The sequence below is a fragment of the Mirounga leonina genome, unplaced genomic scaffold (assembly GCF_011800145.1).
Source record: "Mirounga leonina isolate KUSES-001 unplaced genomic scaffold, KU_Mleo_1.0 Mir_93, whole genome shotgun sequence".
Taxonomy (NCBI): domain Eukaryota; kingdom Metazoa; phylum Chordata; class Mammalia; order Carnivora; family Phocidae; genus Mirounga; species Mirounga leonina.
In genome coordinates this window covers 54,321,476-54,338,361 of record NW_023270854.1, presented here as the reverse complement: position 1 = coordinate 54,338,361, position 16,886 = coordinate 54,321,476, and the positions used below count along the sequence as shown (strand labels likewise).

Genomic DNA, 16,886 nt, shown 5'->3' with positions numbered 1-16,886 from the left:
GGCACTAGAAGGGTGCCCCTCCTCACCATCTCCTCTCCTGCTCGGGGTTCTCTTGCCTGGACTGTTGCCAGAGCTGCTAAGTACTCTCCCTCCTCCCACCCTTACTCCTTTGCTTAGAGGCCAGAGTGGTCTTTTAAAATATCAGTAAGACCTGATCATTCCTCACCTTGAAATGCTCCATTGCATTTAAAATAAAATCCAGCTACATAAACCAGCTCACATCTTCTACTACATTCTTCCCTGCACCTGCTGGGTCCCAGCTACCTCCACCTTCTTTTCATTTCTTGACCACACCAAGCTCATTTTGTTCTTCGGACCTGCACACGAGTCTTTTCTGGAAGGTATTATCCCAACCCCTGTGCCTTCACGGGGCAGATGCTTCTCGATGTTGGAATGTCGGCTTAAATATCCCTTCCTTGGAGAAGCCCTCCCTGCCCACCCAATGTAAGCAGCTGCCATCTACTTTAGATTGAATTATCTAATAACATCTGTCTGTAGCTGACAGGTTTTTTTTTTTCTCCTTCAATTAGAACATAGGCTCCAGTAGAGCAGAGACCCATTTGTCTTTATCTGATGTATCCCCAGGCCTCAGAACAGTTATTTAGGAAATGTTGTCAAAGGAATGTATTAATGCATGAAGAAATGATGTAGCCAGTATTACTAGCCTTAACCAATAAATTTCCAACCAAAAGTCAGGAAATTTGGTGAGTGTGTGCAGCTGTGTCATTGCCATAAATGTATACTTTCCTTTAAAATAGCAGAACAGACTCTCAGACCTATAACTCTTCCCCAGCCTCTGGAGTTCAGGAAACCCAGTCTGGGAACTCAGCTTCTTTTATCAGAGTGATCATAATGCAGATGTCCTAGAACAGAGCCTGAACTGGTTCTTCTGCCACTCTCTCTTATTGATTTAATTTGCAAGTGGTTTGTCCCCTCAGGAACCTGCCTGTCTTATTAGTGCTGTCACTGAACTCTGTTCACCAACTGAAGCCCCCATATATATAGCAGTCAGCTGCTTCCTCGGTTTATTGAAAAGTATTTGGGGGCTTGTGGGAACAACCAAATATTCTTGCTATTTCAGACATACGTGGGATTTTATGGCCTGGTGTTTGGCACCCCTTGTATTAGAAAATACGAATACATATTGTTAAGGTGAGCATACTCAAAATCATCATCTCTGTCTATATTCTAAACTGCATTTCTTAACTATTCTGCTTCACACATAGCTCTAAACATTTTTGAGCTTGAAAAGCTAAAAGCTTACCAAAAATTAACCAGGTTTTTTTCCAATGTATTACATAAACTAAGAGTTTTTCCTTCAGCTTTTTTGGATGATCTGGGTAAAGTATTGCTTCCGTGACATAAAACCGTAATTGAGTCAGTTAATGAAGCCTTCAGCTGACCGTGTGGTGGTGGGGAGGCCGGCTTTCTTGCTAGCACGCCGTGATTGCCTGCCCTAGTTGCATTATGCCCTGGGGGCCAGTGGGGAAAATCAGTATCCGTCGTCTTTTATCTTAAAGGACAGAATTTCTGTAGATTTCATGCTATTAATACAACAGTATCTCTGGCCCTCAGGAAGACTAGAATTTCAGAATTTTAGAACAGAAGAGGAGATGCATTCCATTGAGGTCACAGAGCACGTGGCCCACTTGAGTCTGGTTTGTGTCCTTCTGGCCCAGCAGGGTGCCTCTCCTGCACTTTGATTTATCCCTGATTTCCCTTTGTCCTCCTGAAGTAGCCAGTGATTTTTACTTGCACCTAATGCTTAAAACGAGTCATTTCACTTGCGACAGAAGGTTTGCCCTGATGATTTTTCCATCAAAGGAGGGTTATTTCCCGCGGAAGCCCTCTGTGCCCCTGCAGGCTTGTTGAAAGCCCCCTTCTCTGGGCTTGCTTCTCATATCCTGAGCGCTGTGGTTGGTTTGCTTCTCAGGGTCACCTGTCAGATGTACACTCTTTGAAGCAGGAGACTGTGGTCTTTTTTTTTTTTTTTTTTTGGTCTTGTTTTTTAAATTCCCAACTCTGAATTGTAGATGTGCTGTGCTGTCATGAAATCTTTGTCTCCATAAAGATGGATCGGTAATCCTGGCAGGTTTACAGTCGTCATGGTGAAAGTAAATTTTGAATGATTGCGTCATCTTCGTAGAAATTCCAGCTTTCTGCTTCTGTAATCGTAAAGTCAGCCAATAGGGGTTGGTATATTGGCTTATAAGAGTTGAAGTTAGTATGGCCCAAAAGCTTATTTGAAAAAAAGAAAGCAAAACAAAACTATCCATCGTCCCTGCTGCTAGTCAGAAATACTTAGCATCTCAACTTTCTGTTGTCAAGTTTTCGAAGATATTTGGTAATGACCGGTCCCGAATCCCCCTGTTTTGTGCTTTGAGGAGTAACCGGTCCACTGCTGCCCCATCGAGGCCTCCTTGCTTTATCAGGTTGGTCTAACTTTGAGCCAAAACAATGAAAAAGTCCAGCTGACCCCTTCTGGTGTTAGTCGTCCTTGTGGCCACCAGCGTGGTGGTCTCTGCAATGCCACGAAGTCTCCTTGGCCTGTTCAGACAGCCTCATGGGACCTGACTTCTGCTTGGCTCGTCTCATCGCCCCTCGCTACCCCCCGCACACCCCTTATGTCCCAGCTGCAGCAGACTGCATGCTCTCGCACAAGTAAGTGCAGCTGATTTTTCACACTGCTCTGCCCTTGTCTGATGAGTAATCTCTGGATAGAACTCTCTGCTGCCTTCCTCCTTTGTGCACAACTCAAGAGGTGCAGTAGACTGGCATGACACAGACTGAGTTGGGAGTGAGGAGAGGGGTGCTGTTCCAGTCCCTAGCATGAGCAGCTGGACAGATGGAAGCCCACCTACTGAAATGGGGAAGACCGCCGCAGTAGAACAGATGGGCTGGGAGCGTGGGGGCATCAAGGGTTTGGATGGAAAAATGTTCAGTTCTGGTGCCTCTGAGATATCCAGGTAAGCAAGGTGGGAAGTCGAATGCTATATATGGATCTGTAGCTCAGGGAGGTTCCAAACTGAGGAACTTCTATTTTGGAGCTGTAATTTTATTTGAAGTGAGATGGAGGAGCTCTCCAAGAAAGAGGGTTTAGAGCGTGTGATGGACTCCTAGAGAGCTAACAAGTTTAGAAAGAGAAAATAGGAAACAGGCCATGAAGAAGCCAAGGGAAATTAGAAAGAGTAGCCAGAACAGATAGGAGGAAAATCAAGAGTGCCCAAAGCAGAGAATCCAAAGATGAGAAGGGATGTCACCTGGGATTTATTGGCTTATAGGGAGGTCATTGGTAACCTTGGTGAGGTGTACTAGAATAATGGGGGACACCCTGAAGAGTGAGTGGGAGGAAGAGTGTGATGACCACATGGGAAGACGATTCCTTCCGTAAGCATGGCTCTAAATAGGTAGGACCGTACTGGAGCGGGAGGGATGGTGGGTGTGGAAGAACGGAGTGTGAGTGAGCCCTAGACCAGGCTGACTTGGTTTTCTGTGTTGTTTTGGTTTTGGTTTTTTTTGGTTTTGTTTTTTGTTTTTTTCTAAGATGGATGGTACTAGGGCCTTTTTCCCCCCCTTCTTCTAATGCAAATAGGGAGAATCCAGTAGAAACGCCAGGAGATATTACCATCTTATAGTTTGCTCACAATTGATGGTGGATACTATTCCATAGTCACAAATATTGACATTTATATACTAGTTTCTCTTCTCTTATGAATTTATATTTGAAATATAAGTGGGAAAAAACTTGCTTTTTTTTAGAAAAAAATTGTCCATTTTAGTCTTACATCCCTGAAGGTAGGTAAATGGTATAAAGGGTTTTTTGTTTTGTTTTGTTTTGTGTGTTTTTTAACAAAATGCTTGGTTATTCAGTAGGAATCCTGTTTTATGCCTAAATGACAGAGATTTACATTGAGCATTTTCCTGCATGAAGTCCTTGCTAGGTTGGTGTCTTTTAATATGACTGAATTTTAATATCAGCAAGAGAGGGAGGTAAATTTGAATAGAGAAGCTAATTAAGCAGTCATTTAGTTAGGAGATGGAGATTTTAAAATGCTAGTTCTAAAAGTGGAAAAGATGAGGATAAATTGACTTTTTTTTTTCTATGGAATAGAAAATTGGAGCTGAAAAGGAACAAAGCCATGACCAATTTTTATAGGTGAAACGGACTGGGGATTGGGACCGTGACTTCATTTATACCTGCACAGGGGCTCCTTGGAGGCTCATCACTATTTCTTAATTTCTTAGTCATTTACTAAATCTCTCCCTGGGAGAGGCGTAATGAATACAGTTCCTGTTTCTTGAAAAGATGGAGGATTCCTCTTGCCATCCCACTGGAATACTCAAATGAAAGTCTTTACCTCAACTTTTAGGATTCAGAGTTTCTAGAAGTCTAAGCCTTTGTTTTTTTAGCTGAAGTAGAACACAGCTGATAAGGTAAATTTAGTTTCAAGAAAGGGCAGAGTTTAAGCCAAAGCATTTTGTGTCGCTTTCTGTTTAGAATTGCAAGCGATGGTGTTCACTTCTAGTAACTGAAATCATTGACAGCTATGTTTAGTCCAAAGTGAATATATCAGAAGAGGAGGGAGTGTTGGACAATAGTCGAGTTTAGTGAGATGGAAAGGGAAGTGTGCAACTTTAAGGGGCAAGGGTCATCCAGGAAAGCAAGGAATGAGCATGAGAGAAAAGCCAAAGCAATGCAAATATCCTACAAATCTGCTTTAAGAAAATGTTTTGGCATTTGGGTACAAGACCAGAAGTGAGTGCACACTCTAAAATTATGAAAATAGGAGTTAAAGTTAGAAGTACTATATTTAGATGCTTATGCTTTTAATTGTTTGCCATTTAAAAATCAGTTCATCACTCGCTTGTATTGACAATGTGGGTAGGGAAGAAGACTTAAAAGTTTTGAAGCTGGATTTACTGATGTAAGCTGTCAAAGCTGTTTACTCATAGGTACAGTTGAACTTACGCCCTTTCAGATATGTGGAGTTATATATTGATTCTAGTGACTCCAGAACTACAAAGCCTTACATTTTTAAGGTCTATTGCTCTACTATCTTTCAGCAGCAATGAAAGTTTTATTTTATTACAATTAGTCAAGAAACAGCAACAATTTTCATTCATTATATTATACATGTAGTGCTGGGGAAAATAATATGCTTCAGAAATTTTGACAAATGCATAGGAGTTTATTCAAGGTTTGAGGTTCTGTGATTTATGTGATCTATGACAAGTAAGGTATCATATGGTATATTTGTAGGTAGAAAATAATGGTAGGTTATTTTATTACTTAAATAGTTGATAGGTGGTTGCTGGGTTCTATTTTGCATTTTTATTCGGTTTTTGTAGAGCTGGCTCTTTGCCTTAGGGACAAGTCATGAAATCAAAGAGAAAAGCAGGTCGCAAAATGGTTTCATGACCAGAATAATAACACCGAAACCCAAAATTGGGATGTTCTTGTACTAATTTTTCCCTTTTAGTTCATGTTTATCGAGGGGCTAAGGTCATGTGTTTAGAAAGATTCCTATTTTAACACACATTGGACAACTTTTTAATGTTTGGGTTGCATTGATATGTCCACCCCAATGGAGTCTATACTAAAACTACATTTGTGTAAAAATTCCTTATGTTTACAAAGACAAGGAGGCTGAAAGAAGGTGGTGAAAGAGGTGAGAGACTTCTGTAAGAAGACAAACTGTAAGAAGATCTGAAGTTTGGCATTTTTCACTCCCTTCCCCACACCCACCTCACTCCTTCATCACTAATTTCTAGGCTGAACCCCTTGTTTCATGGAAGAGGAAGCAGGAGACCAAAGAAATTAAGTCTGTCGTCCAGGCTCACACATGACAGCTTACTTGCTGCTAATTATTTTCATGTATTAGATCTATAAAGATTGTACATAGATTTTAAAGTGAAATGAACTAAAATATTTATATTTTGAGATATGATTCTGGTTTTGCTTCAGTAACCATTTTGACATCTCATTATTAAGTTAGAGCTATTTGCCGAAACACAGATAGTAGAGAATCTTAAATATGATATTCATAGAAAATAGATATTGAAAGTATCCAACATTTTTAAAATATTTATATTTATATATTTATAAGAACTGCCCTGGCTGGGAAGAAAATTAAGCATTTTTCTTTTTTTAAGATTTTATTTATTTATTCATGAGCAAGAGAGAGATAGAGGCAGATGGAGAAGCAGTCTCCCCGCGGAACAGGGAGCCCAATTCGGGACTGATCCCAGGACCCTGGGATCACGACCCGAGCCAAAGGCTGACTGACGCCCAACCGACTGAGCCACCCAGGTGCCCCTAAGCATCTTTTAAAAATGTACTTTTTTTAGTAGTCGTTTGTGTTTTATTTTTTGATTTCATGATCTAGTAATTCTGGTTACTCTTACAGAGATTCTCTAAACCACTTAAACATTTTCTTTTTGAGTTTTTGGAAAACCCTTTGACCCACTGGTAAAAGCGTGTGATTAGACCGATAGCATCTATTACCTGTAGGGAGATATCAGCTCTGAAAGTTGTAACTGAGTTCTGTTTTCCATTAAACATAGAAATACCTACTTTTTCCTCACTTGAGAGATTTCACAATTGCTAAAGACTATAAGGAACAGTTCTTACACATTCACATATGTAGGTGGATATGATAATAATGGGGTTGATTTTATTAGTTGTTCCTCAAATAATTATTCAAATACCTACTGTGGCCCAGGTACTACATTGGTACTGGTACCACGCATAGAGTAGCTATGTAAAAAGGGAATGCCTTTCTCAAGCTGACATTTGAGGAATGGGGAATTGGCCACTTGAAGAGCAGAGGAAAGAATGTTCTCACAGAGAACAGCATGTCTAAAAAACCTGGAGGCAGAAAACCTTGCTGGGCTTTGCCAACCAAAAGGAGATCACGTGGCCAGATCGTCGTGGGAGAGGGGGTAGGCAATGCCACTGGGCATGGATTGGGTGTTGAGGCCTAGGCTTGTGCTGGAAGGCCGTGGCAATTAAGAGATTGGATTTTTCTTCAAGCACATCAGGAAGGTATTAACATGAGTGCTAGGACTAGATTTATGTGTTATGAAGATCAGAATAGAAGTGGGCAGGAATAGACAGGGAAGAGGAAGTTTATTAGGGAGTTCAGGAAAGAAGTGATAGCTTGCATAGTGGCAGGGGACCAATTGAAGATATATTTTAGAAATATGTTTTTATATAGGTATTTGTATATGTATGTGCAAAATTATATATTTTGCAAAATATATTTTGCAAAACCTTTTGTCCTCTATTAGAGAAAGTAAGGAAAAGGAAATGTCAGGGCTGATTTCTGGAATTCTGGCTTGAAAGAATGGCATTGCCATTTATTGGGGTGAGGAAGAAGAGGGAGGGGAGGAACAGACTTGAGACAGAAAATTCTAGAGGTACTTGTGAGCTATCAGGGAGAAATGTCAAGTGGGCAGTTGGGTTTGAAACCCCAGAGAAGAGGTTCAGACCAGAGATGTGAGTCTATAAGCAGTTGGCTTCTGGGAAGTATTTAAAGCCCTGGGAAAGCATGGCAATAGCTGGGAGAAAATGTCAAGTGAGAAGAGGAGAGAGCCTGAACTGAATTTTCCAGAAGAATCCCACATGTAGAGGTTGGGTAAGAAGTAGCCTGGAAAAGAGAATGAGAAGGTGTAGCCTGAGAGAGAGGAGAAAAGCAGTAGGGTGTGGTGTGTTCTGAATCCCAAGGGAGGGAAACATGCTGCCAAGTTGGGCTGGGGCTGCTAAGAGGTGAGATGAGATGGGAAAAGAAGAGAGTGCGTAGTCTGTGGCACTGTCCACCTCAGTGCAAGTCAGACTGGAGTCCCTGCAGGGAGAGGGGAAGGGAGGAAGTAGAAGACAGTGAGGGTCAACACAATTTTTTGAGAAGCTAGGAGTAGAAAGCAGAGAAATAAGGTCATAGCCAATGGAGGATGTGGGCTTGAGGGAAGGCTACCTTGTTTTACTGAGATGGGAACCGCTAGAGCATGACTATATTTTGGTAGAATTTTAGTCTGAAGAATATGTATTAGAATGGCCCTGAGCAAGCGTAGTGCAGTTCCAGGAAGACAGAAATGAATTTCTGCTTCGTGGAACAATCTGGAGCAGCAGAGCAGGGGCCCAGGTTGGAAGGGGTGACCCTGGCATCCTCCTGAATTTGGGGCCTCCATGACTGAGTCTATGGTGACCATGTCAATCATTTTTCCCTAGACAATGAGAAGAGGAAGCCTAGGGCAAGTGTCCTTGCCTTTATGAAGATGACCTAAGTACTGGATACATATTCTGTCTTTTCTCATTGGTCCAGACTTCATCACCTGGCCTCAATTCATTGTGGTCTCAAGCTGGGTGAAGGAATACCAGCTAAAACAAAGTTTAATTACTAAAAAGAAAAAGGAGAAAATGGATTCTGAGAAGAGTCCGTTTCTTCCACTCCTTGGGGTGAGGAGGGGGGTTACAACATATTTATTTCTGTTTTTAAACCATGGGCAGTACGTGACTTAAATTTGGCACTTAATTGAGAGTTCAGCAAATTGAATTGACTATTAAAATTGACCCTCTCGGGCGCCTGGGTGGCTCAGTTGGTTAAGCGACTGCCTTCGGCTCAGGTCATGATCCTGGAGTCCCAGGATCGAGTCCCGCTTCGGGCTCCCTGCTCAGCAGGGAGTCTGCTTTTCCCTCTCTGGCTCCCCCCTCTTGTGCTCTCTCTCTCTCTCACTCTCTCTCTCAAATAAATAAATAAAATCTATAAAAAAAAAATTGACCCTCTCCTGGGTACATACCTCAATATCATAAAAGCCATCTATGAAAAACCCACAACGAATATCATTCTCAATGGGGAAAAACAGCTTTCCCACTAAGGTCAGGAACCCGGCAGGGATGTCCACTATCACCACTGCTATTCAATGTAGTATTAGAAGTCCTAGCCACAGCAATCAGACAACAAAAAGAAATAAAAGGCTTCCAAATCGGCAAAGAAGTCAAACTCTCATTCTTTGCAGATGATATGATACTTTATATGGAAAATCCAAAAGACTCCACCCCAAAACTGCTAGAACTCATATGGGAATTCAGTAAAGTGGCAGGATATAAAATCAATGCACAGAAATCAGTGGCATTTCTATACACCAACAACAAGACAGAAGAATTTACAATTGCACCCAAAACCATAAGATACCTAGGAATAAATCTAACCAAAGAGGCAAAGACTCTGTACTCAGAAAACTATAAAATACTCATGAAAGAAATAGAGGAAGACACAAAGAAATGGAAAAATGTACCATGCTTATGGATTGGAAGAACAAATATTGTGAAGATGTCCATGCTACCTAGAGCAATCTACACATTTAATGCAATCCCTATCAAAATACCATCCACTTTTTTCAAAGAAATGGAAAAAATAATCCTAAAATTTGTATGGAACCAGAAAAGACCCCGAATAGCCAGAGGAATGTTGAAAAAGAAAAGCAAAGCTGGCGGCATCACAATTCCGGACTTCCAGCTCTATTACAAAGCTGTCATCATCAAGACAGTATGGTACTGGCACAAAAACAGACACACAGATCAGTGGAACAGAATAGAGAGCCCAGAAATGGACCCTCAACTCTATGGTCAACTAATCTTCGGCAAAGCAGGAAAGAATGTCCAATGGAAAAAAGACAGTCTCTTCACCAAATGGTGTTGGGAAAATCGGACAGAAACATGCAGAAGAATGAAACTGGACCATTTCCTTACACCACACACAAAAATAGACTCCAAATGGTTGAAAGACCTCAATGTGAGACAGGAGTCCATCAAAATCCTAAAGGAGAACACAGGCAGCAAGCTCTTCGACTTCAGCTGCAGCAACTTCTTCCTAGAAGCATCGCCAAAGGCAAGGGAAGCAAGGGCAAAAATGAACTATTGGGACTTCATCAAGATAAGAAGGTTTTGCACAGCAAAGGAAACAGTCAACAAAACCAAAGACAACCGACAGAATGGGAGAAGATAATTGCAAATGACATATCAGATAAAGGGCTAGTATCCAAAATCAATAAAGAACTTCTTAAACTCAATACCCAAAGAACAAATAATCCCATCAAGAAATGGGCAGAAGACATGAACAGACATTTTTCCAAAGAAGACATCCAAATGGCCAACAGACACATGAAAAAGTGCTCAACATCACTCAGCATCCCGGAAGTCCAAATCAAAACCTCAATGAGATACCACCTCACATCAGTCAGAATGGCTAAAATTAACAAGTCAGGAAACGACAGGTGTTGGTGGGGATGTGGAGAAGGGAACCCTCCTACACTGTTGGTGGGAATGCAAGCTGGTGCAGCCACTCTGGAAAACAGTCTGAGGTTCCTCAAAAAGATGAAAATAGAGCTACCATATGACTGAGCAATTGCACTACTGGGTATTTACCCCAAAGCTACAAATGTAGGGATCTGAAGGAGTACGTGCACCCTGATGTTTATAGCAGCAATGTCCACAATAACCAAACTATGGAAAGAGCCAAGATGTCCATTGACAGATGAATGGATAAAGAAGAAGTGGTATATATATACAATGGAATATTATGCAGCCATCAAAAGGAATGAAATCTTGCCACGATTTGGATGGTACTGGAGGGTATTCTGAGCGAAATAAGTCAATCAGAGAAAGACATGTATCATATGACCTCACTGATATGAGGAATTCTTAATCTCAGGAAACAAACTGAGGGTTGCTGGAGTGGTGGGAGGTGGGAGGGATGGGGTGGCTGGGTGATAGACACTGGGGAGGGTGTGTGCTATGGTGAGTGCTGTGAATTGTGCAAGACTGTTGAATCTCAGATCTGTACCTCTGAAACAAATAATACATTATATGTTAAAAAAAAAAAAAAGAAGATAGTAGGAAGGGAAAAATGAAGGGGGGGTATTGGAGGGGGGCATGAACCATGAGAGACTATGGACTCTGAGAAACAAACTGAGGGTTCTAGAGGGGAGGGGGTGGGGGGATGGGTTAGCCTGGTGATGGGTATTAAAGAGGGCACATATTGAATGGAGCACTGGGTGTTATACACAAATAATGAATCATGGAACACAACACCAAAAATGGTGATTAACATAACATAATAAAAATTGACCCTCTCCCTTTAAAAGGTCGAATTTGATTATAGGCTCTGGATTACACCATAACACCACCTTTCCTCCTCTCTGTCTTTTCTCTGGACTTAACACTTTCTAGTAAAATCATACAAAAGAGAATATAGTATTTACTTTCAAGATTTGCTTAAAAATCTAAAATGTAAGAGGAAAAAAGGAAAGGTGTTCCTTTTATTTGGATCACTATCTTGTTCAGTGTTTGGTCTTGATATTTACATATGCTTTGGGCAACTGAGCATATGCCAAGTTGATATGTCTTTTATTCAACAGAAAGAATAGCTGGTGATTGTAAAAAGGAACCCTAGATAGGAAACATGGATGTAGCATTTAGTTTATAACATAGATTGGTATTTGTATGTTCCCTCTTCTTCAAGTTATTAAACATACTCCCAGCGTGTGCTGTGAAGATAGAACTAAATGGTGATTTTACTATGGAGTAGTAGTTTGCATAATTCTGTATTATACTAACGGGCATATCATTTGCTTAGAGTATTACACTAGCCCTTTGTTCCTGGTATTTTTACCATAAAATTAGAATTAGGAAGGGAAATCATAGGACAGGCTGGGATATTTGGTTTGAGATAATTTACCATCTATCTAAGATAAGAAATTACTTAAAATGCCATGGTAGCAGCTGGCACAGCTCCTCTTTTGCTGTTTCGAGCACAAAACTGCTTTAAGCATAGCAGCATGCCCATTAGGAGGGGGAGAAAGGAACCCCCAGAAACTAAGTTCTTTGGATATGGTCAGGTTCAATTCCCTTATTTGGCAGATGTGGAAACTAAGGCACAAAATATTTACATGTCTTGACTAGCAAACCATTACAAGGTGGCGGTTCTATTTTAGAAGGTGTTTTTAGGTGTAAGAGAAGATTATTATATATTAAACTCTGTTGTGTGAGTCCCTTATGAGCCGAGACAAACTCCTCTTTCAACTGTCAGGGGAAATAGGAGGAAGCCAGCAAGAAGCTGTGACTTTTCACTGGTGAAGGAGGGAGAGATGAGGCTCCCAGCCTCCCTCCAGCCCCGCCCAGGGCTTGTCCAGTGTATGACCCGTCCCACGTCACCGAGGAAGCCTCTAATGTAGTTGTCACTGTTCACTCAAAAGGGGCTAACAGGGTTCTGAGAAAGCAGAGGAAGGGCTCTTGCTTATGGAAGAATGGATAGATTCAGGGGTTCCGGAGGCGGAGCAGGGGCCCTGGGTAGAGATAGGAAGGGAGAGGGAAGGAGAAAAAAAAATCCACTTCCATTATTAGATCTTTCCCAGAGATTACAATATAGATCCAGCTGATGCGAAAGATTCATTTTTCTGAAATTAAATGTGTCTAAGTTATGTAATTATTAGGCCGTTACTTTAATGTCATTTTATGGCCATCTATGGCAAAAAACCTAATAGGAATAAAACCTGTGATCATTACAAATAAGTTTTGGCTTCTAGTTAAATGTTCACTTTGAACCATCTTTGTGGTAAATGGAAGTCGCCTATTAGGGCCGTGCAGTCGGACCGTATTTGGATTGCATGCACGTTTCCCTTTTTTTTTTTTTTTTTTTTTTTACTGTGGTTCTGTGCAGCCTTTCACCATAGGTAGCATCCTAGTTTTTGTGCCTAGCGAAGGTAATTACACCGAGTGATGGGACCTTGCCATTTTCTGTTTGCAGAACAATCAACCATGACGACCGAATCTGGCTCAGACTCGGAATCCAAGCCCGAGCAGGAGGCCGAGCCCCAGGAGGCGGCGGGGGCGCAGGGGCACGCGGGGGCGCCGCAGGGCCCAGGGCCTGAACCCAGCGGCGAGGAGCAGCACCAGGCCCTAGAGCAGTTCGAGGCCGCGGCGCACAGCACCCCTGTGAGGAAGGAGGTGAGCCCCAGGACCCAGGCCGCCACCAGCTCCCCCGCACCTGCTAGCATCACCCAGAAACCCAATTCAGGAATGTTTACTGACCTTTTCCAGGGTCGGGGCTGACCTTGGTCTCTTAGCACTAGAGGAAACTATGAGGGGCCATCTGTTTACCCCTTCTGGTCCCAGGCAGATGGAAATTTACGCTATTTTAAGACTTTCAGTGAATGACATTCCACAACCTTACTTGGTAACTCCCTCATTTGATTAAAGCACTTACACCCACCCTGAAATCTGTACTGCAGGTTATTGGTTTTATCTGGGTTTACAGGAAGGCTAGACACCACACCAGTGGCTTTAATTAGGCTCCTAACTTTTATTCATGCTTAGGGGTTAGAGCTCTTTTGATTCTTCCCAGGGGTCACTCTGATCCTAATGTTGCCAGCTACTTTTAGTGAATGTTCAGGTGGGTCTCTTTCCCTCCCTGATGTGCATGTATGTTCAGCTGCATTATCTAGACATACTTAAGTTGTCACATGTAATGTGACTGTTTCTTTTAAAAGTTTTCATACAAAATATAAAGCATGGTTTATACTTGGGCTTTGAATGAATTCATGTTTAAATTATTTTGGCTTGAAACTTCGAACTGAAATCAACATGTGTTAGGGTACCAACTCATGCTATGGTAAGCAGATCTGGCAGTCCCTGCAAACGATTGACCTTTTTCTAGGTTGGAAGTATATGTGTCAAGCTAGAAATTGTACAGGATGTTGAGAGAAGAGACACGAAATCAGCATGTTAGTGAAATTCTTTGGAAGACACAACATATTATTATAACATTAAACTATGTTTACAACCTGATTATTTCTTTTCCCATGGTATTTATGTTCTGCTTTTAAGCAGTATTAAAAATAACATTTATTTTCATATTCTGTAAATAGATGCTGTGTCTGATATAAAATGTTTCATGATGGGGAGCTGGAGGTTATCCTTCCAGCTTATTAAACAAAATCTAAGGGGCCATTGTTGTCATCATGGTTTTCCTTCACCGTTTATTTTTTTGGAGATGTGAGGATTGTGGTGTTTTGATTGTTTTTAAACCTTCAGCAATTTAAAATTACTAGACTGGATTTTTTTTTCCCCGTTCTTTCCTCTTAACTCTGAAATGAAATAAATGTGAGAGTGGGAGATAATTGTACAGAAGAAAGAGTTTCTGGGCCGAGACGTGATACATGTGTTTTATCTTCTGGAAATCAGATGTCTGAAACAAAATGAGAGAAATGATACTACAGCCCTTTGAGGGAAAGGTAACTGGCTGCGGAGCCAGGAGAACTATTTAATCCTGCCTCTTCCCTAGATATTTTAGGGATCTCCAAGAACACATTCAGCCTCTGAGCCTCAGGTTCCTTGTTCACAAGATGAAGAGATCAGAAAAGATCGTTTTCTCAGGTTCTTCTGCTCTTGTCTCCTTGATTCAGGCTAGGAGCCCAGTTATGTTGGAGGTGAAATGAAGTACATTTTGGTAGTCCATGACGATGAAAACATGGGCTTGGCTGGATTTGAATTCCAGGGTACTAGTTTTATGGAGGAAATTTGTGGAGACTGTACCCTTTGTCCTTTTCTCTCCCATGTGTAAATGAGGGTAAGGAGACCTAGATACCTACCTCCCAGAGCTGTCATGAGGATTCAGTGAAACAGAGGATTTACCAAAAGGGTTGATACTGATTTTTTTTTTAAAGATTTTATTTATTTATTTGACAGAGAGAGACACAGTGAGAGCAGGAACACAAGCAGGGGGAGTGGGAGAGGGAGAAGCAGGCTTCCCGCAGAGCAGGGAGCCCAATGCTGGACTCGATCCCAAGACCCTGGGATCATGACCTGAGCCGAAGGCAGACGCTTAACAACTGAGCCACCCAGGCGCCCCGATACTGATATTTTTAAATTGTAATGAATTATATGTGACTACAATGGATGTTTCATTTGAGGTCCTTGGTCTGCTCTTCTGAAGCTGTTGAAAATATGTGCATGAGAGGCTCATTGATGGGTTCGTGCTTTAAATGTTTTGGAAACAACACCTCCCTTTGAACACTGGTGGTCTCAGGGGTGTCTGGAGTTGACCTCTAAGTAGCCCAGAAAGCTTAGTCTCATACAGATACTTTTATTTTATTAGAGGAAAAATGAAATTTCATCTTCCTCAATACAGAGAAAAAGTTGATTCCAGGTAGTGAGATTTAAATAAAAATGTAGCTTTCTGTTGACTTTGCCTGTAATGAAATGAAAATGTGAATTAAAAGTACAAAAGTCTTAGGGCACTGCACTGTAGTTGGTTAAGCATCTGACTCTTGGTTTTGGCTCAGGTCATGATTTTAGGGTCCTGAGATCGAGCCCCCACCCCTCCAGGCTTGGGGCTTGAGATTCTCTCTCCCCCTCTCCTGCCCTTACCCCCACTTGTACTCTCTCTCCCTAATATAAATAAATCTTAAAAAAAAAAAGAGCTAAAGAGTTATAAGCACTTAGCAAATATATGATATAAAATTCCAAGGTTACCAGGGTGCCTGGGTAGCTCAGGTAGGCGGCCGACTCTAGATTTCGGCTCAGGTCATGATCTCAGGGTCCTGAGATTGAGCCCTGTGTCTTGTTCTGCCCTCAGTGGGGAATCCGCTTGAGATTCTCTCTCTCCTTCTGCCCCTCTCCCCATGCTTGCTCACGCACGCTCCCTCTCTCTTTCTCTCTCAGTAAAATAAAGAAATCTTAAAAAAAATTCCAAGGTTACTAAACTTCAACTAGCTTAAGACCAGAATTGTTTGACTTTTTTGCAGCACCATTTTAATACTTTGATATGAAAAACTAATAGTCAAAAAAAAAAAAAAGTTGGACGAAGTTGCCAGAGCAGGTTTTCTTTTATTTACTTGTTTTAGCTACCTCTAGCCTTCTCAACTATTTTGGCCTTTGAAGTTGTTTTTTCAATTTTTTCATGGTCTCTTCACTCAGCAAATTGGTCTTTTTATTCTGCAGAATGTCTCACAACTTTGCCCTGAATTCCTGTGTAAAGTAGTGGAGGAAAGGACTGTATTTATAATTTGGAGGGAAAACCAGTTAGAAAATGACTTTATAAAAGCAGAAATTCATACCTAAAATCCAAAATAAATATACCAGAAGATAACTTTGTGATTAGAGTGTCATAAAATTGTAGCCACTAATAAGAAAGGAAAGTTGAAGGGATAAATCTAAATAAACCTTTATTGTCAAGGTCATGTGCTTTTAGCTACTAGGAAGATAGTATGTTTGTGAGAGAAGAAATTTCATGCTCACTCAAGGGGCCTAAACTGAATTTTGCAACATGTCTTTCTTTGGTCTGTCAGTGTACATTTGCAGACTAGTGGAAACGATAGTCTGGTCCATGAGTTGAATTTGCACATTAATACCATTGGTGGTCATTTAATAGAAGAGGGTATGGTGACAGATGCTAGCTACGCTTGCGGTGAGCACAGCATAATGTATTGAGTTGTTTAATCACTATTTTGTACAGGTGAAACTATTTGTAATATCGTGTCAACTGTACTTCAATGAAATACATGTATGTAAACACACACATATATAAAGCCAGAGGGGTGTAAAGAGAATAGTTGCACAGAGAGATTTCCAAGGGTATTTATTGATTCAAGGGAGAATTAACTGTTCCTCAGGACATATTCTGCAGTTCTGAGTCTAGCTTGGACTACATTGTTGTGCTTTGAAAGCAGATTAAAGCTTTTGGACAGATGTGATCTGCTCTTACACTGGCTCATTACAGTGAGGGGAGAAACAGATTAAGGGGATTACTTTGTGATGAATTTCAGTGCTGCTGGCTTCATTGAATTGATTTAGAGCTGTAACAGTTGTAAAATTACTGAGAAGATTAATA

At 41.2% G+C, this 16,886-nt stretch overlaps 1 protein-coding gene across 14 annotated transcripts in view; it reads left to right on the top strand.

The window, feature by feature from the left end:
• The window catches only part of EPB41L3 (erythrocyte membrane protein band 4.1 like 3), a 151,732-nt gene that overhangs the window by 51,188 nt on the left and 83,658 nt on the right, over positions 1-16,886 (top strand). For 12 of the 14 annotated variants that reach the window (XM_034996024.1, XM_034996019.1, XM_034996013.1 and 9 more), the window contains exons 2-3: positions 1,082-1,152; positions 12,804-13,003. In XM_034996024.1, the coding sequence (XP_034851915.1) occupies positions 12,815-13,003 (189 nt within the window). In that variant the 5' untranslated portion in view covers positions 1,082-1,152; positions 12,804-12,814. The remainder of the gene's footprint in view (positions 1-1,081; positions 1,153-12,803; positions 13,004-16,886) is intronic. The other 2 variants (XM_034996014.1, XM_034996015.1) reach the window with 1 other exon arrangement.